We start from the raw sequence: 25,217 nt of genomic DNA, 5'->3' as shown, positions 1-25,217 counted from the left end.
GAAAATCTGGCACCTATAATCCTCACCCAACAGGGCAAGTCATGACAGTGTGCAAAAATAGTGTTTAACATGATTTTTGAATGCTATATTATCACGTTACCCTCTCTCTCTTTTTTTTTTAGGTAATTCTCTCTCTCTCTGCTGTATACCCATCTGCCAAACAAAACATGGTGCCTTTCAGCTGTGGTTGGCCCACTTTGAATCTGGCATGATGAGACGAAAGGGAACACTTTCACCTAGAGCAGGGGTTCACAAACATTTTCATTTGGGGCCCACCATCCATTTAATTAGGAAAGTCAGTTAAGAACAAATTCTTATTTACAATGACGGCCTACCCCGGTCAAACCCGGACTGTGCGCTGCCCTAAGGGACTCCCAATTACGGCCGGATGCGATTCAGGATGGATTCGAACCAGGGCCTGTAGTTACAATTCTTACACTGAGATGCAGTGCCTTAGACCGCTGCGCCACTCGGGAGCCCCCGGGAGCATTGGGGAACTCTCTAAGGTATGTAATGACTAACACGACAAGAGGAACTGACGATGCACTACCCAATTTCAAAATTGCACCTTGTGCATTCTACTATTACAACTTTCAAGACTAAGACTGAGATTTTTTTAAATGACATAGAGCACTGTTATTTCCAAAATGCCACTGTTACATTATTCCTGTGCATACTAGTGCTATTTCACAATGTGGGGTGCTGAATGGACAGAATCTTTGTGCAGTGGAGAGAGACAGAGACCGAGACCGAGAGAGAACACGATCTGATTGATTGGTGATGGCACATGCCTGGCTCGAGCCATAGCAATAGAAAATCAATAACATTACAGATATTATACATGACCTAATACTTATTCAATGCACATACAGGGTTTTGGTAACACTTCCTTTTAAGGGGTCCTTATTACAGTCTAATTACATATGTAATTATAACAAGTATTGTAATAATTGCAATAATTCATAGTTAACCTGTAATAACAACATGCAACTGGTAGTAATTGCAATATGTAATTACAGAGGTGTAACAACGAATGCTCGTTACCATGCTTGTTACAAATGTTAAAGTTTCCGATGGCATCCCAAAACACCATATTTCATCCTGCACAAACCACGTGACACCGACACAACTCTGCAATAAAGGTCCCTGGAGTCTAATTACATTAATGCAGATATATCATGTACTCTGTGGTGTACTAGTCAGTTTATCCTCCCACTTGGATGGAACATCGGGAAGCCATTAAATGAGGAGCAGGTTGTCAGGATGGGTAATGTACTATATAAGTAAACATTAATTACAAGTAAGTACCCCTCAAGATACTCCTCATTCTAACTAGCTAAATCCTGTGTAACACCTAGTAATTACATTGTACTTATGCAGATAGTACATGTACTCTGTGGTGTCCTTGTAGGTTTATCTTCTCACTTGGATGGCAAGGAGGTTCAGGTTGTTATAATGGGTAACGCACACATTCATTATAAGTTATTCTTTTTACTATAATCTGTGATGACACCCGTATGGTAGACCCCAGTCAGTGAGGTTGCAACAGAATTGAGTGTAAACTTTGAAGAGTGTTCATTCACAGGTAGGTAGGTAATTAGAGCCTATTGAGCCTCAAACCTTTGTAATCTCGGACACCCAGTGCATTGGTCCACGAGAGATAACAATCTTGTGAGCTATTACTGAATCGGATGCAGCTGAGGAGAAACTAAACACTGAATTGGTGAATTTAGGGGAAACTTTCCCATTTCTAACAAGCATGGTAACAAGCACCTCTATAATTACAGACTGCAATTACCACTAGTTACATGTTGTTATGACAGTGCAACAACGAGTTAGTACATCAACTACAATACGTTACAGTGTAATTACACATGTATTTTTCTCAATATAATGGCAGATTGCTCTGGGGTCGTCCAGTATAAAGGACAGAGGGTTGGGCAGGGGAGCAGTATCTGTCCTCCCAGGCGGTGATCTCCTCTGGGCTTTATTAGCCCTCACTGGGCCCCTGAGGCTCCAGGCTGCCATCACTCAGGGAATTGACTCTGATTAATCAGGTGTGCTGGAGATGAGGAGTGCAGGGCAGGGCCTGCCTGTTGGAGATGAGGAGTGCAGGGCAGGGCCTGCCTGTTGGAGATGAGGAGTGCAGGGCAGGGCCTGCCTGTTGGAGATGAGGAGTGCAGGGCAGGGCCTGCCTGTTGGAGATGAGGAGTGCAGGGCAGGGCCTGCCTGCTGGAGATGAGGAGTGCAGGGCAGGGCCTGCCTGCTGGAGATGAGGAGTGCAGGGCAGGGCCTGCCTGCTGGAGATGAGGAGTGCAGGGCAGGGCCTGCCTGCTGGAGATGAGGAGTGCAGGGCAGGGCCTGCTGGAGATGAGGAGTACAGGGCAGGGCCTGCCTGCTGGAGATGAGGGGTGCAGGGCAGGGCCTGCCTGTTGGAGATGAGGAGTGCAGGGCAGGGCCTGCTGGAGATGAGGAGTACAGGGCAGGGCCTGCCTGCTGGAGATGAGGGGTGCAGGGCAGGGCCTGCCTGTTGGAGATGAGGGGTGCAGGGCAGGGCCTGCCTGTTGGAGATGAGGAGTGCAGGGCAGGGCCTGCCTGTTGGAGATGAGGAGTGCAGGGCAGGGCCTGCCTGCTGGAGATGAGGAGTACACTAGCACATAAAGTCGCCATCCTATAGTCAATCATGTCTCGCTATATCTCTCTCTCTCGCTCATACGCACACACACAGCTCGTATCGCCACGCCTATTCCTCTTCCTCATAACACCACAATGTGGCTCCTCTGTGTGCCTCAGAGACCAACAGTGCCATTTGGGCAGATGGGACTCTGGGTTTGATCACGCCTGTCTGTGGTACTGTTGACTGTATTTTCTAAAGGTGTTTATTGTAGTGCCATTCATCAATTAGGATTGATGATATGTAGAATACATTTGAGTATCTTGTGGTGAAAATATATCCATCTAATTCATTAGCTGATGCATATTTTTAGGAAGGTAATATGTTTGCAGTGTTAAATAAAGGTTAAATAAATAAACTATGATAACCATGAAATATGTGCTGGGGAGTAGTGAACTACATGTAGTAAAAATAGTAATTCAGTCAAGTACAGGCTTAACTGAAGGACAAACAGAATGCATTATGGAATTGTATTGAATAGTTTGGGTTATGGCCTCGTCTCAGAGGAATGCTCCTTGGAGCCAGATGCTGATGACAGGTTGCCCTATGCTGGGCTGCATAGACTGAAGTTAATAGGTAAATGACATTCGGCACGCTTGCTAATGGTAAAGAGGAAGAGAGACGTGACGCTATTCTGATGAGGTAACATTATTAACACTACCATATAAATACCTGCTACGTTTCTGGGGTAACATGAACACTCCTATATAAATACCTGCTACGTTTCTGGGGTAACATGAACACTCCTATATAAATACCTGCTGTGCTTCTGGGGTAACATGAACACTCCTATATAAATACCTGCTGTGTTTCTGGGGTAACATGAACACTCCTATATAAATACCTGCTACGTTTCTGGGGTAACATGAACACTCCTATATAAATACCTGCTGTGCTTCTGGGGTAACATGAACACTCCTATATAAATACCTGCTGTGCTTCTGGGGTAACATGAACACTCCTATATAAATACCTGCTGTGTTTCTGGGGTAACATGAACACTCCTATATAAATACCTGCTACGTTTCTGGGGTAACATGAACACTCCTATATAAATACCTGCTGTGCTTCTGGGGTAACATGAACACTCCTATATAAATACCTGCTACGTTTCTGGGGTAACATGAACACTCCTATATAAATACCTGCTGTGCTTCTGGGGTAACATGAACACTCCTATATAAATACCTGCTGTGTTTCTGGGGTAACATGAACACTCCTATATAAATACCTGCTGTGCTTCTGGGGTAACCTGAACACTCCTATATAAATACCTGCTGTGCTTCTGGAGTAACATGAACACTCCTATATAAATACCTGCTATGTTTCTGGGGTAACCTGAACACTCCTATATAAATACCTGCTGTGCTTCTGGGGTAACCTGAACACTCCTATATAAATACCTGCTGTGCTTCTGGGGTAACATGAACACTCCTATATAAATACCTGCTGTGTTTCTGGGGTAACATGAACACTCCTATATAAATACCTGCTATGTTTCTGGGGTAACATGAACACTCCTATATAAATACCTGCTATGTTTCTGGGGTAACATGAACACTCCTATATAAATACCTGCTGTGTTTCTGGGGTAACCTGAACACTCCTATATAAATACCTGCTGTGCTTCTGGGGTAACATGAACACTCCTATATAAATACCTGCTATGCTAACGAGGTAACATAATATATACTATAAATACCTACTATGATGAGGTAACTTTAGACACTACCTTATAAAAACCTGCTCTGTTGATGAAGTGACATAATAACACTACTGTATGGATACCTGCTATGCCCGTGAGATAGGAACCGATGTGAATTATATTGTGCTTACCACAGTGTCCCCCTCCCAGATTGCAAAGAACCTTGGCGTGACCCTGGAGAACACCCTGTCATTCTCTGCAAACATCAAAGCAGTGACTCGCTCCTGCAGGTTCATGCTCTGCAACATCAGTAGAGTACTACCCTACCTCACAAAGGAAGCGGCGCAGGTCCTAATGCAGGCACTTGTCATCTCCCGTCCGGACTACTGCAACTCACTGTTGGCTGGGCTCCCTGCTTGTGTCATCAAACTGCAAGTTATCCAGAATGTTGCAGCCCGCCTGGTGTTCAACCTTCCCAAATTCTCCCATGTCTCCCCGCTCCTCCACACATTCCACTGGCGTCCAGTCGAAGTTCGCATCCACTACAAGGCCATGGTACTTGCCTAACGAGCAGCAAGAAGAACTGCCCCTCCCTACGTTCGGGCTCTGCTCAAACCCTATACCCCAACTGAGTACTCCGTTCTGCCACCTCTGGTCTCTCGGCCTTCCCACCCCTACGAGAGGGCAGCTCCCACTCAGCCATCTTCTGAAAACATCTGAAACACTACCTCTTCAAAGAGTATCTTAAATAATCCCACAACACCCCACCTCGCACCCCCTCCTCATATCAGATTTAGATATGATAATCTTTCACAAAGTAGTTTGGATGTAGTGAACTACATTTTCAAAGTAACTTTAGTTAATAAACTATATTTTTCTTAAGGGTAGCTTAAGTGTAGATTAACTTCTTACAGTGTGAAGTAATTGGTAGCTTCGTTAAGTATATTTTCAGAATAGCCTTCCCAACACATATCACAGGGGAAAGACAGTACATTCGGAAAGTATTCAGATCTCTATTCAGACAAAAAAAGTCAAAATTTTGTTGGACCTCAGACTGGGGCGAAGGTTCACCTTCAAACAGGACAACGACCCTCAGCACACAGCCAAGACAGCGCAGGAGCGGCTTCAGTACAAGTCTCTGAATGTCCTTGAGTGGCCCAGCCAGAGCCCGGACTTGAACCTAAATCGAACATCTCTGGGGAGACCAACCTGACAGAGCTTGAGAGGATCTGCAGAGAAGAATAGGAGAAACTCCCCAGGTACAGGTGTGCCAAGCTTGTAGCGTCATACCCAAGAAGACTTGAGGATGTAATCGCTGCCCACGGTGCTTCAACAAAGTACTGAGTAAAGGGTCTGAATACTATGGGTACAGGTGCATTTACCACATTTGAAACCTATATTAGTTGGTTGCTGCTATAGGCCACCTAGTGCTGATGTGAAATATCTTGATGTAATTTGCGAAATGTTGGATGAAAATAGGGAAATATATTTTTGGGGAGATATGAATATCTATTTTTTGAATACAAACTCTCCAAAGAGAAAGAAAGTTATTTCTGTTGCCAATGTATGTAACCTAACCCAAGTTATGACATTACCAACCAGAATGTTCACTAATAGGTCTGGTATTACATCATCAACTTGTATCGATCACATTTTCACTAACATGGCTGAACATTGTTCTAACGCTGTATCAGTGGCACTAGGTTGCAGTGATCATAACTTGGTTGCACTCACTAGGAAAACTAAAATACCAAAGGCTGGCCCTAGATAATCTACCGCCGGTCCTACAAAGGGTTCAATCAGGACTCATTTGTCGATGAGATTAAGAATGTGCAATGGTTAGAAGTGTGTAGTAAGGATGATCCTGAAATGTCACTAAGTTTGTTTATGAAATTATTTATGAGTATAGCTGATAAGCACGCCCCTTTAAGAAAATGCACTGTGAGGTCAAATGGTGCCCCATGGATTGATGATGAGCTGAGAAATTTAATGATTCAACATAATGATGCCAAAAAAGTAGCAGATAAATCTGGTACTTTGTTTGTCAAGCAAAGTTATTGTAAATTAAGAAATCTTGTGACCAAGCTAAACAAAGGAAAGAGAAGGGATTCCATCAGCACAAAATTGATGAAGTAAAGGGTGATGGGAAAAAGCTGTTGTCACGTTCGTCTGAAGAGGAAGTGGACCAAGGTGCAGTGTGGTGAGCGTACACTTTCCTTTATTAAGAATGTCGCCAACAAATCAAGAAACAACAAAAACGAACGTGAAGCTTACTAGGGCTATACAGGCCACTAACAAAGACAACTACCCACAAACACCAAAGGAAAAAAGGCTGCCCAAGTATGATTCCCAATCAGAGACAACGATAGACAGCTGTCCCTGATTGAGAACCATACCCGGCCAAAACATAGAAATACAAAACATAGAAATAAAGAAACTAGAATGCCCACCCTAGTCACACCCTGGCCTAACCAAAATAGAGAATAAAAACCTCTCTATGGCCAGGGCGTGACAGTACCCCCCCCAAAAGTGCGGACTACGGCCGCAAAACCTGACTCTATAGGGGAGGGTCCGGGTGGGCATCTATTCACGGCGGCGGCTCCGGTGCGGGACGTAGACCCCGCTCCACCTCTGGCTCCCCCCACTTTGGTGGCGCCTCTGGTGCGGGGACCCTCGTCGCCGACCCCGGACTGGGAACCCTCGCCGCAGGCCCCGGACTGGGGACCCTCGCCGCAGGCCCCGGACTGAGGACCCTCGCCGCAGGCCCCGGACTGGGGACCCTCGTTGCAGGCCCCGGACTGGGGACCCTCGTTGCAGGCCCCGGACTGGGGATCCTCTCTGCAGGCCCCGGACTGGGGACCCTCTCTGCAGGCCCCGGACTGGGGACCCTCTCTGCAGGTCCCGGACTGGGGACCCTCTCTGCAGGCCCCGGACTGGGGACCCTCTCTGCATGCCCCGGACTGGGGACCGTCGCTGCAGGCCCCGGACTGGGGACCGTCGCTGCAAGCCCCGGACTGGGGACCGTCGCTGCAAGCCCCGGACTGGGGACCGTCGCTGGAGGCTCCGGACTGGTGCTTAGACCTTGCACTGCTCCTCTTGGCTGAATGCCCACTTTAGCCCGGCACGTACGGAGCGCAGGCATAGGACGAACCGGGCTGTCACAACGCACCGAAGACACAGTGCGCAGAGCCGGCGCAGGACTCACCGGGCTGTGGAGGCGCACAGGAGGCCTGGTGCGTCGGGCTGGCACAGTCTTCACCAGACGGCTAACACGCACCTCAGGACGAGTATGGAGAGCCGACTCAGGTGACATTAACCTGAGGACACGCTCCGTAGGGCGAATGTCGTGCCTCATGCACCAACACAGCAGCTCTCTCCTAACTCTCTCCTCCAATCTCCCCATCAACTCCTTAACTGTCTCTGCTTCACTCCCCTCCAAATCCACCTTTTCTCCCTGACTGGCTCTGGTTCCAACCTCGGCTCCGCCAACCGTCCCGTGTGCCCCCCCCCCCAAAAAAATGTTGGGGGCTGCCTCTCCTGGCCACGCTGCTTGGTCCTTTGGTGGTGGGTAGTTCTGTCACGTTCGTCTGAAGAGGAAGTGGACCAAGGTGCAGCGTGGTCAGCGTACACTTTCCTTTATTAAGAATGTCGCCAACAAATCAAGAAACAACAAAAACAAACGTGAAGCTTACTAGGGCTATACAGGCCACTAACAAAGACAACTACCCACAAATACCAAAGGAAAAAAGGCTGCCTAAGTATGATTCCCAATCAGAGACAACGGTAGACAGCTGTCCCTGATTTAGAACCATACCCGGCCAAAACATAGAAATACAAAACATAGAAATAAAGAAACTAGAATGCCCACCCTAGTCACACCCTGGCCTAACCAAAATAGAGAATAAAAACCTCTCTATGGCCAGGGCGTGACAGCTGTGGAGAACGTTGAACATTATTATGGGTAGGAATTCAAACATGTCTGCCTCTTTTGTTGAATCAGAGGGTATATATTTATTACAAAACCACATGACATCGCAAACTACTTTAATGAATATTTTACAGGCAAAGTGGACAAGTTGAGGAATGCTATGATTCGAACTGATGGCTCCATGTCATATACCCTTATAAAATATTGTATCATGAAGGAGAGGCAATGCAGGTTCAAATTTCATCAAGTAGAAAGGGAAGAGGTAGAAAGAACGCTGTTAGACGCCAAATTGCTTAGAGTTACAGCTAACCAAATATCTACACCAATCACTCATATTTTTTATAAGTGCTTGATGTATGGGGTGTGCCCAGAAATCTGTAAAGAGTCAAAGGTTATTCCACTACCTAAGGATAAAACATTCTGCATTTACTGGTCCTAATAGTCATCCTATAAGCTTGCTGCCAGAGTTAAGTAAAAAAAAAAATTCAATTGTGTCTGTACAAATCAAGGACTATTTCTCATGTAATTATCTGATAACGGGTTTCCAGCATGCATACAAAGAAGGGCATTCTACGAGTACGGCCTTAGCCTTAGCACAAATGACAGATGACTGGTTAAAGAGTATGGATGATAGGAAGTTAGTTGGTGCAGTGTTGCTGGGTTTCAGTGCTGCTTTTGATGTAATTGATCATGAACTGTTACTAGGAAAACTAAAATATTATGGTTTTAAGGATGCAGCTCTATCCTGGATGGAAAGCTATCTATCCAGGAGAAGGCAAAAAGTGTTCTTTAATGGTAGCTTTTCAAATAGTAAAGATATACATTGTGGTGTTCCTCAAGGAAGCATCCTAGGCCCACTGCTCTACTCTATCTTTACTAATAATTTAGCTTCAGTTATGAACAAAGCAATAGTGGTCATGTATGCTGATGACTCTACAATGTATAGCGCAGCATCAGAATGTAATGAGCTAACAGATGTACTGAGCAGTGAACTAAGAATGGTGTCTGACTGGCTTGATATGAACAAATTGGTGTTGAACATTTCTAAAACTAAATGTATTGTATTTGGTTCAAGATATATGCCTGCTGATGACCCCCAATTGAATTTGTCGATGAATAGAATACATGTAGAGCAAGTGAAAAAAACAAAACTACTAGGTGTCATAGATAATATTGTTATTAAGATGGGTAAGGGAATTGCTGTTACAAGAAAATGTTCAGAATATGTAACATCTAGCACTCTGAATCAGGTGATTCAATCCCTGATCCTATCACATTTAGAGTACTGTCTGGTTATATGGTCATCTGCAGCAAAGAAAGATATGAAAAAGCTCAATCGCTCAAAACAGGGCTGCCAGATTAGCTCTTCATTGCTCTAACCGAATGAATATCATTAAAATGCATCACAATCTTTCATGGCTTCACGTTAAAAACAAATTACTATCTAGTCTTCTGATTTTCTTTAGGAATGTTATATATATTTTTTTAAACACAGTATTTTTCTGTCCAATTAGTACATACTAGCAACACGCATAACCACCAAACCAGACAGGCAAATTCAGGGCAGCTAAAACAACTCAAGCCAAGGACAAATTGCCTTAAATCTACAGTTTTATATAGAGCTATAGCTGAATGGAACTTTTTACCAATCCATATTTCTCAGGCAAAAAGCAAATCCACCTTCAATAAAAAATAAAAGAACATCTAATGTGATAGACCATATGACTGGACAGCAAATAGAAAGCATCAACTGAATGTTAAATGTGTTTCCTGTCAGGTATTTTAATTATCTGTATTGTCTATTTGTTGAACGTTTGTGAAGTCTTGATTGTGGTTGTTTGTAATGTCTGGTTAATTGGTGTTGGACCCCAGGAAGATTAGCTAGCGTTATGGCGTTAGCTAATGGGGATCCTAATAAAAAAATAAAAAAATACTGACATTCCATTTTTGTATTTTTTATACATTTGCAAAAATTTCTATACCTGTTTTTGCTGTTTTTGCTGTGTAGATTGATTTTAGAGTAAGGCTGTAACGTAACAAATGTGGAAAAAGTCAAGGGGTCTGAATACTTTCCGAATGCAATGTATATGGTTGCTCCTAAAGGGGAACATCATAATTTGCATTGACACAAGAGAACCCTGGAATCCCCTCAATGATGTAGAGTGTAGGAAACTGTTTAACTGATTAATACTCTATGTCAAGATCAATTGATCAGTCATTCTCTAGTAAAGATAAGTAATTCATTAATCAATTACATCAACTGGTTCAGTCAGTTCAGTGGTTTGCCCCAACTTGATCAGAATGCTATGTCAGGTGACATTGGCAGTTAGCACACTGTGGCCAGTCAAAGACAGGCCACCGTCTGGGCAATGCCCACAGTGTAGCCTACAGCAGAGACTGAAGACTAAAGACTAGTGGAGGCTTCCTGAAATTAACAGAGATGATGATCTTTCTGAGGGAGGTTTGAGTAGAGGGGAAGCATGTAACGATGTTTGTGCAGTGAACTGTCTCTGGTTAAAGAGGCCAGGACCAATCACAGCGATAGAAGTGACGGCTTCATCTTGAGGAAGGACTGCACTCAATAAATCATTTCTGTCTCTTGCTCCTTCTATATCCCCTCTCTCTTTTACTCTCTCTTCTCTCTCCCACTAAGCAACCCTTCTGGCGAGTTCAGTCCACCAGATATGCCCTTATTAAAGATTTACAGCTTTGCAAATACACTTTTTATGCCAATATTCTGCCCTCTTAGCCAGATACTCACAGCCAAATCTTGATAGGTAGCCACACGATCACAATGAGAGTGTTGTCTTATTCAAGCAGATCTAGAAATGAAACATGAAAATAATCAGTTGAATGACACAGTTAAATTATAGCAGAGGTCAACAACAGGCGGCCGGCGGGCCAAAACCTGACTGCAAGTATTTTTTTGGGCCCCTCAAAGCCTCTCCAGCTCTCAGGTTTTTGGACAGAGCTCTGACATTTAATAATGGGTTCTCCTACAACCCCCAATTGTAATAATTGATTGTAAAATCACCAGAAATCGAGCAAAAATGTTGTTTAATGTAGGAAATCTGTTCCCAAGTATTCCCACAAATAAAATAAAATGATATATGTGATCATGTCTCAATGTAATCAAGATATGAAATTATAATAAAATTACAATAGAAATCTCTTTTTAGACTATGTTCGGCCCCTCGACCATCTGCTCTGACAAAAATCGTCCCGTGGCTGAATCTAGTTGCCTACTCCTGTATTAAAGTATGGATAGACTAACAATCAGAGTGAAATCTCATTGAAGCATCAAAATGTCTGTTTCAGCCCTGGACAGCTCCATTTTGGCACTGGGTAAAATATGAAACACTCTCTGAAGCATCTGGGTGTGTGACAGGCTAAGTGGCAGGACATTCAGTGTGTCTATCTGCTCAGTATGGTCCATATCTGAATCAGATCATTACAATCCCCCTCACCACATTCTACTGTCACAATATGATGGAGATTCCCCCAAAACTGGCCAACTGTTTATCACAAAGCAATTACCATAGCAATTAATAAAATGGTGTTACTTTAGTAATGGCAGTATAACTACACAGTAGCAACTGTGCAACTGAGTAGCAACTCACAGTAGCAATTGTGCAACTGCGTAGCAACTCACAGTAGCAATTGAGTGCAAAGAGTTACCTAAAAATATGTGTATTTCACATATTGCTCTCCCATCTTTACTAATCATTTGGACTGCATACACTCTGGAACTGTTAAGCAACCTAAATCAACTTGTACGCTCTAAGAGGTTCTGACAGTTGTCTCTGTCCCACATAGGGCATGCTGATGTATGCTTGGAGGCCACTCTGGTACAAAGAGGCGGACTAATGAGTGCTTGCTGTTGCTGGAAGCTTCTCCTTCCTCTTATTACAGCTCTCTGCATTTATTGAATTAATGTAATGCAGAATTATTTCCTGGTGGTATCGCTGAGGAGGCTTGTGATTGGCAGGTTAGGACCAAGATAGCCCTGTTATGGCTATTCCTCCCACCTCCCCACCCCCACAGATCCTTTGCCACAGACCCAGCAACAACAGCCCAATACAACCCAGCCTGGCCCAGAACAGAAGCCTACACAACAAATGGAGGGCACAGGGTCATTTTCATTAAGCACCACACAGAAGAAAGCTGACTGAAACAGAGAGGGTCTACCTGGACTTTTCTAACAATAAACACCCATTTTCTAATAAGAAACACTCAAATGTTATTCATGTTACTATGCCCTTCACGATCCCAACTTCTGGTGAGAGAATCACTTTTCTGTCCACTGTATAATTAACTACATTAGTCGTGCATAAATATTTTAGTGGGCTGATGACGTACTCGCACTAATAAATGCATTGAAGCAAGTAGGTACGGAAGCAAGCATGCACAGTCACACTCATATGCGCACACACATTATTTCAACTGCATGTACTGAACGTATGCTCAACGTCTCTGTGTGGTTTTTGGATAGAGCTACAGTAAGTGATTGTTCCATTAATCCACTAATCTAGTTGAGACAACAGGCCAGTGGGGAAGATTCCCAACAAAGCCTCTCCAGCTCTCAGGTTTTTGGACAGAGCTCTGACATTTAATAATGGGTTCTCCTACAACCCCCCAGAGCCAGAAGGGGACAGATATTTGGCATTGAGTGTAAACCTGAATGGGCATGTTCTCTGGGCCTGGGTTTAATTATAAACCCAATAACCCAGAGCTATTCACACAGACACATATTTCTTAAGACTTGTGGGAACTGTCGATGCAAGATTCCAGGAACACTTGGAATGATTGATTAGTTCCTAAGAAGCACAAGCTGACCCACTTTGTTATTAATGTAAGTGGGTTCCATACATTGAAAAAGGAAAAGTGTCAGAATCCTGTAAAATCCGTCAGGATGCAGTGCAAGAAAAATCTTTTGTACACAGGATATGTACTGAATGAATATTCAGTCAATCAGCCACATTAGCATTTTAAAGACCTTGGAGAGTCTTTCATTCAAGGTCTATTTTTCTCCACTATTTCGCTAAACAATTCATTTCATGATTCGTAAGATTTAATTGCTCTAGGTGCATCATAAAGACATCCAAAGGGACATCTTATTCAGTCTAATTCTGTGTAGTCTTGAGAAAATAGTTATGTTAAATATTTGCTTAGTCATCACTCCATTGTCTCTCTTCCTGTATTTGTATTTATTTGTATTTGTATTTATTATGGATCCCCATTAGCTGCTGTCAAAGCAGCAGCTACTCTTCCTGGGGTCCAGCAAAATTAAGGCAGTTTATACAATTTAAAAAACATTACAATACATTCACAACACACTGTGTGCCCTCACAACCCCCTGTATTGTGTGTGTGTGTGTGTGTGTGTGTGTGTGTGTGGTGTGTGGTGTGTGGTGTGTGGTGTGTGGTGTGTGTGTGTGTGTGTGTGTGTGTGTGTGTGTGTGTGTGTGTGTGTGTGTGTGTGTGTTTGTGTTGCTTCACAGTCCCCGCTGCTCCATAAGGTGTTTTTTAAATCAAATTTGATTGCTTGCGTCAGTTAATTGATGTGGAATAGAGTTCCATGTAGCCATGGCTCTATGTAGTACTGTGTGCCTCCCATAGTCTGTTCTGGACTTGGGGACTGTGAAGAGACCTCTTGTGGCATGTCTTGTGGGGTATGCATGGGTGTCCGAGCTGTGTGCCAGTAGTTTAGACAGACAGCTCGGGGCATTCAACATGTCAATACCTCTCATAAATAACAGTAGTGATGAAGTCAATCTCTCCTCCACTTTCAGCCAGGAGAGATTGACATTCATATTATTAATATTAGCTCTCTGTGTACATCCAAAGGCCAGCCGTGCTGCCCTGTTCTGAGCCAATTGCAATTTCCCTAAGTCCTTTTTTGTGGCACCTGACTACACGACTGAACAGTAGTGAAGGTGCGACAAAACTAGGGCCTGTAGGACCTGCCTTGTTGATAGTGTTGTTAATTCTACTTGGTCACCATCCCGGATCCGGGAGCATCCTCATCAGTAAAAAAGCTGACTAGCATAGCCTAGCATAGCGCCACAAGTAAATACTAGCATATAAATATCATGAAATCACAAGTCCAAGACACCAAATGAAAGATACACATCTTGTGAATCCAGCCATCATTTCCGATTTTTAAAATGTTTTACAGCAAAAACATAATATGTATTTCTATTAGCTAACCACAATAGCAAAAGACTCAACCGCATATTTTCACAATTTTTTTACAGCATAGGTAGCTATCACAAAACCGACCAAATAGAGATATAATTAGTCACTAACCAAGAAACAACTTCATCAGATGACAGTCTTATAACATGTTATACAATAAATCTATGTTTTGTTCGAAAATGTGCATATTTGAGGTATAAATCATAGTTTTACATTGCAGCTACCATAAAAAATATCACCAAAGCAGCCGGAATAATTACAGAGAGCAACGTGAAATACCTAAATACTCATCATAAAACATTTATGAAAAATACATGGTGTACAGCAAATGAAAGATAAACATCTTGTGAATCCAGCCAATATTTCAGATTTTTTGAGTGTTTTACAGCGAAAACACAATATAGCATTTTATTAGCTTACCACAATAGCCAACCACACAACCGCATTCATTCACCGCAAAGGTAGCGATCGCAAAAAAACAGCAAAAGATATACAATTATTCACTAACCTTGACAAACTTCATCAGATGACAGTCCTATAACATCATGTTACACAATACATATATGTTTTGTTCGAAAATGTGCATATTTAGCGGTACAAATCGTGGTTTTACAATGTGAATACGTAGCCAAACTGCACAAAATTATCCGGAGATATTTTGGACAGTCACCTAATCTAATCAAAGAACTCATCATAAACTTTACTAAAAAATACATGTTGTACAGCAAATGAAAGATACACTAGTTCTTAATGCAATCGGCGTGTTAGATTTTTAAAAATAACTTTAGTACGACATACAGCTTACGTTATAGCGAGACAGCGCCTGCAATGAGGGCGGAAAATAGAACTAAACATTTTCCACAGAAATACGAAATAACATCATAAATGGTTCCTACTTTAGCTGAGCTTCCATCAGAATCTTGTACAAGGAGTCCTTTGTCCAGAATAAATCGTTGTTTGGTTTTAGAATGTCCTCTTCGCCTGTCGAATTAGCAACCTTAGCTAGCCAAGTGGCGCGAAGATGTCCATCTTCACCAAACGCAGAGAACGGAAAACGCCAAAACTCCCGATAAACGTTCAATAATCTGATAAAACTATATTGAAAAAACATACTTTACGATGATATTATCACATGTATCAAATAAAATCAAAGCCGGAGTTATTAGACGTCTATACCGAACGCTTTTCAGAAGCCAATGCAGATGTCCTTCCCGCGCCTTGCTAGACAAAGGAAATTGGGGTCACGTCATTCCAAGAGCTCTTGTTCGACCTCAGATCAAGCTAGACACCCCATTCCACCTCCCACTGCCTGTTGACATCTAGTGGAAGGCGTATGAAGTGCATGTATATCCATAGATTTCAGGCAAATTAATAGGAAGGCCCTGGAACAGAGCCTCGATTTCAGATTTTTCACTTCCTGTCAGGAAGTTTGCTGCAAAATGAGTTCTGTTTTACTCACAGATATAATTCAAACGGTTTTAGAAACTTGAGAGTGTTTTCTATCCAATAGTAATAATAATATGCATATTGTACGAGCAAGAATAGAGTACGAGGCAGTTTAATTTGGGCACGATTTTTTTACAAAGTAAAAATAGCGCCCCCCTATTGACAAAAGGTTTTAAGAAGGCAGAGCATCGCTTTATTATCTCCCCATCTTAGCTACTACTGCATCAATATGTTTTGACCATGACAGTTTACAATCTAGGGTTACTCCAAGCAGTTTAGTCATCTCAACACATTATTTATTACAAGATTTAGTTGAGGTTTAGTGAGTGTTTGTTCCAAATACAATGCTTTTAGTTTTAGAAATATTTACGGCTAACTTATCGCTTTATGCCACCTACTCTGAAACTAACTGCAGCTCTTTGTTGAGTGTTGCAGTCATTTCAGTCGCTGTAGTAGCTGACGTGTATAGTGTTGAGTCATCTGCATACATGGACACACTGCCACTGCAGCGAGAGTATCAAGTATCAAGAACAAGATGGCCAGTAGTCACATACTAGTGTAATATCCAAATCAAAAACCTTTCAGAATATGATGTCACAAATGTATGAGTGAAGCAGCTAGCCCAGCACCAGTGTGCTGCTGCTGACAGAGAGAGTTTATGGGTCGTAGACGACTGCTCAGAACTCCAGGTTCCAGTACAGTGAGTTATGACTGAGCCACACAGTCCTCCTTCTACACCAGGCCCATAGTGGTGCCGCAGCCGCCTGTGAAACAGGTGCTGAGTGACAGAGGTGAAGAACATGTCCTACCATTAGCTCACTGCTCAGGCCAGACCATACTCAGACCTCTAGCTAAAAGGCAACAATCATTATTTCACAGAAAAGATGGGCTGCAGCAGAGCAAAGTATCGAGAGAAGATGTGTGGAGCTGATGTATTCTCTCTCTCTCTCTCATAAAAACATTACAATATTACCCATTGGCCAATGTTACCACGAATGCTTGCAGCTACTATCACCTTGATGACATTACGGTAGTTGTTGGTCCACAACAGATCTTGGCAAAATCAATCCTAATGTGGCAGATCTGTGAGACAATCACTTCAAAGGGGATTGCTTTCTCATTCTTTCCCACTGAGGATAATTGGATCAGTCCCTCCTATTTGTAGCCTCTGGGGAAGACAGTAACCCAGAGAAAAACAAGCAACGATGGGCCTGAGCCTGAGATTGTCTTTAATTGGCTATTGGTAAACAGGACAATTTCACTTTGCTTTGGTTGCTGGATGCCTCCGGAGGGTTTAACCACCATTTAGAGGTGGACTCCCAGGGCACAAGCCAGAAATGAGGAAGGATTTACTTTTAATGAACTGTCAAAATAGGAGTAATACTTCTCTTTGATCTTTAGAGTTGGCCAACATAGTTTTCTTAATGTCAAAACGGAGTTATGTTCAATACTAATCCAGTTACGCCAGGGAACTGTATGAATCATATCTCACCATATAGAATTCCATCGTCGAACACGATTGCCGTTTCCTTTTACTTAAAGGTTAGTCGAGGCAGGGGAAATAGACTGCCATTCTAATTTATTTGCTGTGTGGCAATGGTGACGGCTGTACTGTGATTACTACATGGAGCTGTAATAAGTCATACATAACATCACTACATCTGTGTTCTGAATCAGCAGCCTACTGTGTAATCACTTATCACTCCAATACTACATCATATCATTTTTCTGTTTCTCCCTGACTGAACACTGTGTCAGAGAGGGGGAACATACAAGCAAAACAGCTGAAAATGTCACTCACCATCAAAGTATACAGATCCTTTCTATTCTTTAACAAGATTATTGTGCAGCAGCAGAGACAGCCTCTTGCATCGCTGAGCCCCTCAGCATCCCCCATGTTCCTCCTAACTAACCCTCTCTCCCTCTCTCTCCCTCACAGACACGTGACTCTCCCCGACTACACTGTTTCCACACAAACCAGGAGGGTGAATTCATACGGGGCAGTGGTGGCTAAGAAGAGATTTTTAAGGCTCTCAGCTACCCCCAAGCTCTCTGGAGCTTTGAACACGGGGAGATGTGTGTGTGTATGTGTGTATATGTGAAAGAGAGTTTGTGTGTAGTGGAGCGTTGTACACTGGAGAGATCTGGCCCAAATGTAATCCCTCTATTGTGATGTGGATGGTTGTAGTAGAAGAAAGGGCTGTGGCTGCCTGCTGCAATGCAGGGGTTTAACATGGAGATATGAACACATTTCAGTAACATGCCTACACATATACACTCAGTAGCTAGTTTATTAGGTACACCCATCTAGTACCGGGTCGGAATCCCCTTTGCCTCCAGACCAGCCTGAATTCTCTGGGAAATAGATTCTACAAGGTGTCGGAAACGTTTGTTGCTCAATTGGTATCAAGGGACCTAACATGTACCAGGAAAACATTCCCCACACCAGTCCACCACCTCTACCAGCCTGTAACGTTGACACCAGGCAGGATGGGTCCATGGACTCATACTGGTAACATCAAATCCTGACTCTGCCATCAGCATGACACAACAGGTACCGGGATTCGTCGGACCAGGCAATGTTTTTCCACTCCTCAATTGTTCAGTGTTGGTGATCGCGTGCCCAGTGGAGCCACTTTTTGTTTTTAGCTGATAGGAGTGGAACCCAGTGTGGTCGTCTACTGCAATAGCCCATCCATGACAAGGATCGACGAGTTGTGTGGTCCGAGTTGCCGTACTGCACACCACTGTTGTACTGCGTCATTATTTGTCTGTTTGTGGCCCGCCCGTTAGCTTGCACGATTCGTGCCATTCTCCTTCGACCTCTCTCATCAACGAGCTGTTTTTGCCCACAGAACTGCTGCTGACTGGATGCTTTTTGTTTGTCGCACCATTCTCGGTAAACCCTAGACACTGTCGTGTCTGAAAAGCCCAGGAGGGCGGTTGTTTCTGAGATACTACATCCATCTCGCCTGGCACTGACTATCATACCATGCTCAAAGTTGCTTAGGTCACTCGTATTGTATATTCTAACATTCAATCAAACAGTAACTGGATGCCTCGATGCCTGTCTGCCTGCTTTATACAGCAAGCCACGGCCACGTGACTCACTGTCTGTAGGAGCAATCCATTTACGTGAACAGGGTAGTGTACTTAATAAACTGACCACTGAGTGTAGAACTGGAAGCCTTGCACAGACTCAGCACTGTGCTTCAGTTTTGCACACAGCAATTCCTATCATTTGAATGCTTCAGATAATTATTCAATGCTGTCTTAGGGTCCCCCCTGCATATAAAATAAAAGCCATTTGGGCCAGGCTAGGTTCATTCACAGAGGTAAGTGTTTTCCCAGGTTTATATCCTGTAGAAGACCGCAGCATGACACCCCAACGTGCAGATGCAGGCCCATTTTATAGAGCAGTCTTCTCCAGGAAAATTATTACTAAGACGGCAGATAGGCCAGGGAATTGAAGCTTGCAGTGCTGCGAGGAGAGTCAGCCGCTTAGATAACAGCTGACAAAAGAGTTGTAAACAAAGAAAGAAGGGGTTGAGAGAGCAAATAAGGAGGGACGAGAGAGGGATAAATAAAAAATGATGTTGACTGTGTGTGGCTGGTTAAGCTTTCTCTCCCTTTACATTATTCCATATCAGTCTTCCCAGTTGGCATCATGGTACAGTATAAATAAAGTGTGGTAGAGTAGAAAAATATGTGGTCTGAATAAAAATAGGATATAAAGGATTAAGTATACTTGTCAATCAACTCCAACAGTGCATTTTCATAATTTTGTGACTGCAGTAGTCAACAGTACGTCCTGTGTATTTGCTCCACCAGAGTTTTTTCATTGGTTTATCCTAATATTCGAAATTACCTTTGCAAATCCGCAACTAGGCGTACATACACTACATGAACAAATTGCCCATCGAACATCTCATTCCAAAATCATTGGCATTAATATGGAGTTGGTCCTCCCTTTGCTGCTACAACAGCCTCCACTTTTCGGGAAAGCTTTCCACTAGATGTTGGAACATCGCTGCAGGGACTTGCTTCCATTTAGTCACAAAAGCATTAGTGAGATCGGGCAACGGTGTTGGGGGATTAGGCCTGGCTCGCAGTCGACGTTACAATTCATCCCAAAGGTGTTCAATGGGGTTGAGGTCAGGGCTCTGTGCAGGCCTGTCAAGTTCTTCCATACCAATCTTGACAAAACATTTCTGTATGGACCTCGCTTTGTGCATGTGTACAGGGGCATTGTCATGCTGAAACAGGAAAGGGACTTCGCCAAACTGTTGCCACAAAGTTAGAAGCACAGAATCATTGAGAATGTCTTTGTATAATGTAGTATGAAGCCTTCGCTTCACTGGAACTAAGGGGCCTAGCCTGAACCATGATAAACAGCCGCACATCATTCCTCCTCCCGCAAACATTACAGTTGGCACTATGCATTGGGGCAGGTAGCGTTCTCCTGGCATCCGCCAAACCCAGAGTCATCCGTCGGACTGCCAGATGATGAAGCGTGATTCATCACTCCAGAGTGTTTGGAACTGGGTAGTGAGTGTTGCAACCGAGGACAGACGATTTTTACGCATTACACGCTTCAGCACTTGGTCGGTCCCATTCTGTGACCATTCTGTGAGTAACCGTTGTTGCTCCTAGACGTTTCCACTTCACAATAACAGCACTTACAGTTGACCGGGGCAGCTCTAGCAGGGCAGAAATTTGATGAACTGACTTGTTGGAAAGTTGGCATCCTATAACGGTGCCACTTTGAAAGTCACTGAGCTCTTCATTAAGGCCATTCTACTGCCAATGTTTGTCTATGGAGATTGCATGGCTGTGTGCTCGATGTTATACACCTGTCAGCAACAGGCATGACTGAAATAGCCAAATCCACTAATTTGAAGGGTGTCCACATACTTCTGCATATATAGTGTATTTTCCCTCTTATCTAATCAGGATTTAAATGGACACTTACTGTACTAAACAGAGGTTTCTGTGAGCTGCTGTGTTGATCCATAAAGTTACCCAGAGTGGGAGGGATGTGAGGGGATGATGGTTGTTGTGTAGGCTAGGCTACAGTACATGACAGATTGCTGACAGTGGGTGTCTTTCACCGTCAGCAGAAACAACCCTACATAATGACACTCTGGCTCCAATCTTTACACTGCTGATATAGGCAGTACAGAACAGTACAGCGAGGCGGAAGGGGGAGGGGGAATACCACACAGTCAATCAAATCAGATACACTGACTGCTTGCTGCAGCCCAATTCAGTGAGCATACTGACCGTATAGCTTGACTCCTATCATGGGCTTACAAACTCCTCAACTGAGTTTATTTCAACTGTGAAACAATTCAAAGAGCTAGCCTATTACGAAGTTAATGATGCATGTTAAAATATTCATGAAGTGTAATGATTAAAGATTGGATATTTAATGTGTTTTATAAAGAGCAATTAATAAACTATTCTCTTATTCTATTCTCTTTTTCTCACACACAGTGTTCATCTCTGTGTATGATGAATCATCAGAAACTAGGAGAATCTCTTGACCTTGAGCTAAGTTTACTCTCTCCCGTCCTTCTAAACTGTCAACCCTCCCAGTTTATCAGTAAGAACGCAGAGACCACAACACCATGACAGGGAATCAAGGACCGTGTGCTCTAAAACAGAGGTTCAGTGATTTAAAATGGCTTCTACTTCAAACCCTAAAACATACAATGCCTGCATCGTCTGAAACCCCTTTGTTTTGTTTTATTTACATAACTTTTTGTTCAAGTTCAACACTTGTATAAAACCGATTATCACATTTCACTTCTTTGAACAAAATGCAATTTTTCACCAAGCAGCAGGCCATAAATCTTTGGTGGATGGAGGGCAGCGGTGGCAGCCTGCAGGCCTCCCTCTAGTCTAGCTACCTGGCTTCTTCAGTGGGAGACAAGGAAGGCTGTGCTTATGTACAGAAATAAGGCCATCCATCACCCAGTGCCAGAGAAACAAACAGTCAGCTCCAGACTGGGATAAATGAGCACACTGTTTAAGATTAATTACTCCCCTTTGTGGTGGCTGCCAACTAATGTACCAGAACACTCCAAATCTGTAGTCAATATAAAAACAAATGATGATGATGATGGAAAAAAATCACGCAAATATAGAGAATGTCTTGTTTTTCATGATGATTAATAGATCAATCTGCTTTCTTTTTAAGCTACAGTATGTCTATAACAAGAGGAACTGAAACTCTCCAGACTCAAATGCTATGAAGTCATAGAGGCAACCTAAAAGCACCGAAAGCAACAACCGACTGACAAGGGGACTTATAAAGTCCCAGAAATGTCAAGTAAGTTTTAGTAATTTTGTACTCTGAGAAGAGCTATACTACTTTGCCAGCAATATAAACCCCATTACAAGTACCAAGTCCTTCTATATCCAGAGCATGATGGAATGAAACCCACCTTCAAGAGCCTGCTGTTCTGTATCCTGGCATTACCACTCTGGCCACTAGGGGGTTCAGTTTCTGCCTGACCCTGTTATTGAGTGGTCAGTGAGTTAGTGTAGGTCATAAGATAGACAAGCTGTCTGTGTCTGCTCACGGGGCTCATTCACATTCACACTCTCTGTGAACCAAATCTAGGAAACCGGCGCCAGCGGTCAAAAATAAAACTCTGCTTCCCTCTGTCTGAAAACCAGGTCGACCTCAGAAAACCGTCTAGTCACGCAACCTAAAGGGGGAGGGGGACATAATGATTTTGCAATTAAGACATGTCTGGCATGTAAAACGGACTACAGTGCTCAGACAAAACAAACCAGGCAATTTACTTAGAATCTGACCTAACGCATCTCCTTGAATAGGAAAGTATGGGTTAAGACAGTGGTTATGTACTTGCGTCCTAAATAGTAGGCCGTTTGAGTATGCGACATTTCGAAAATCTAGTATACTTTAAATGCCCGGATATCATACTCATTTTAGCTTTGACAACAGCTGATCAATTACAAGATATGTGGGTGCGCTACCGAAATCAACGAATAGCGGGAAACAACACAATCACGTATGACACATTCTCAGTACACAAAAATATGTTTAATAGTATGCAACATTTAGATAATCGAGTATGGTTTAAATGCCAGGATGCATACTAATTTTGGCTCTTCATCACAATGCAGTGGAAGAGGTGGGCTGCAAGTGGTAGCCCTAGTTCTTTTCAAATAGCCAAAAACAAATCTAGACTACTTCATTGGGAAGATGCCTGGAGCGTCTGCGGTGGTGTTCAAATGTAGGCGAAGTAGTTTTTGTTCTCCTTAAAATGATCACGAGTATTGCATCGTAGGCTACATCTTTGAAAACATAAGTATTAAAAAAATAATGTTTCCCCAAAGTGAATTTTCGTTATCTCACTGAAAAGTGTTTTTTGCTATTTTTGTCATCAGAGCTTTTAAACTAAATACTAAAACATCTTTTGATTTATGAATGTTGTTACCAGGGACTCGGGATGTGGCTGCGTTATTGATGTCATGTTAATCAGGCCTTTTGATTTGAACGGTTTGTTTTATTTTTGTAGGCTAGGCTACCTAATCAATTATTACATTTTGGATCAAGCCTTAGCACTCATTCTGATCTCGTTCCCAATGGTCAGTGCTATAGTTTACTTAGCTATGTTGCTGCCCAGCGGTTCTGAATTTACGATGCACCCGACTGTCCACGTTTTTCTCTGCAAGTTTTTTGATTTCAACATTTTAAAAGTTTCGGTGTGTGTACTAAGCAATTTGATTACATTTATATACAAAGAATTCAGAAAGAAAAAATACATTTTTCACATTTTGTTAGGTTACAGCCTTATTCTAAAATGGATTAAATAAAATGTTTTACTCATCAATCTACACACAATACCCCATAATGCCAAATCGAAAACAGGTTTTTATAATTTTTTTGCAAATGGTTATCCTTCTGGAAGGTTCTCCCATCTCCATAGAAGAACTCTGGAGTTCTGTCAGAGTTTACTTTGATTGCTCAGTTTGGACGGGCGGCCAGCTCTAAGAAGAGTCTTGGTGGTTCCAAACTGAATGTGTTCTTGGGGACGACCTTCAATGCTGCAGAAATGTTTTGGTACCCTTCCCCAGATCTGTGCCTTGACACAATCCTGTCTAGGCGCTCTACAGGCAATTCCTTCAACCTCATGGCTTGGTTTTTGCGCAGACATGCACGGTCAACTGTGGGACCTTATATAGACAGGTGTGTACCTTTTCAAATTATGTCCAATCAATTTAATTTATCCCAGGTGGACTCCAATCAAGTTGTAGAAACATATTAAGGACGATCAATGGAAATAGGATGCACCTGAGCTCAATTTCGAGTCTCATAGCAAAGGGTCTGAATACTTACAGAATTTTAATAAGGTATTTCAGTAAAAAAAAAAATGCAAACATTTTAAAAACCTGTTTTCACTTTGTCATTATGGGGTATTGTGTGTAGATTGATGAGGAAAAACATTTTATTTAATCAATTTTAGAATACGGCTGTAATGTACCAAAATGTGGACAAAGGGAAGGGGTCTGAATACTTTCCGAATGCACTGTATACCTCCGTTCATATTCTATTCAGAAATTAGAGAAATTAATCAAATTGAAAATGAGCTATTATCAGGCTGGTTAATGGATGCATGTCTGTTGAATTTGGAAAAATCCATCCACACTCAGCTGAGCCCCACCTAATCAGCCAATCAGGAGCCACTACTGTGTTGCGGCTGTGGCATACCGCATACTTTTTACTAAACAGTACCTGCTAAATGTTTAAGTATGTAATAAGCTAGTTTTGGTATTCGGACACAACCAATGAATATGCAGCTTGGAGGAGGACTGCAGCCAGTGACTCAGCAGGGTTCTCCCAAGGTCACTTGTGTTTATATCAGCCCACAGTAATGGCGTCTCATTTGGAGCCTATTATGCTGACACCTGATGTGGGCACAAAGTACTATAAACGTATGACTCCTTCTAGCGTTAGAAAAACTGTTTTGACTCTTGGACAAATGACTTTTCTAAGCACTTGAGAGATTACAATAAGCACTTATCCTGAAGTGCCAGTACATAGAGAAGGTATTGTTTTTTTCAAGGTACTTTTTCCAAGTAGCTGTTACCATTTGCAGGACTTATAAGTGTTTTCGATGGTGTCTTCTAGGGCTCAGTGTCTCCTTCTGTGATGTGAATGCTTTGACCTGAGAGCATAGTGATAATTAACTGTGAGATCAATTGTAAAGTAGAAGGGAGTCATTTTCAATTAATCTCATTACAAACCAAATTAAGCACTGACCTTCCAAGCATACCAGCACAGGGAAGACT

General features: G+C 42.8%; 2 protein-coding genes across 4 annotated transcripts in view; both read right to left on the bottom strand.

The window, feature by feature from the left end:
• LOC139542521 (synaptotagmin-2-like) overlaps positions 1-25,217 on the bottom strand; it is an 87,596-nt gene that overhangs the window by 36,029 nt on the left and 26,350 nt on the right. Inside the window, exon 1 of one of the 3 annotated variants that reach the window (XM_071348060.1) lies at positions 17,692-17,789. The exons of 1 other annotated variant lie outside the window; for it this stretch is intronic. The gene's annotated coding sequence lies outside the window, so the exon portion shown is untranslated. Of the gene's footprint in view, positions 1-11,008; positions 11,028-17,691; positions 17,790-25,217 lie in introns of those variants that run through there. One more of the 3 variants, XM_071348061.1, reaches the window with a different exon arrangement.
• The window catches only part of LOC139542523 (ADP-ribose glycohydrolase OARD1-like), a 45,063-nt gene continuing 30,853 nt past the window's right edge, over positions 11,008-25,217 (bottom strand). Inside the window, exon 8 of the mRNA XM_071348065.1 lies at positions 11,008-11,069. Within this exon, the coding sequence (XP_071204166.1) occupies positions 11,060-11,069 (10 nt within the window). The 3' untranslated portion in view covers positions 11,008-11,059. The remainder of the gene's footprint in view (positions 11,070-25,217) is intronic.

The sequence above is a fragment of the Salvelinus alpinus genome, chromosome 17, assembly GCF_045679555.1.
Source record: "Salvelinus alpinus chromosome 17, SLU_Salpinus.1, whole genome shotgun sequence".
Taxonomy (NCBI): domain Eukaryota; kingdom Metazoa; phylum Chordata; class Actinopteri; order Salmoniformes; family Salmonidae; genus Salvelinus; species Salvelinus alpinus.
The sequence above is the reverse complement of the archived record's forward strand: the minus strand, read 5'-3'. Positions and strand labels throughout refer to the sequence as shown.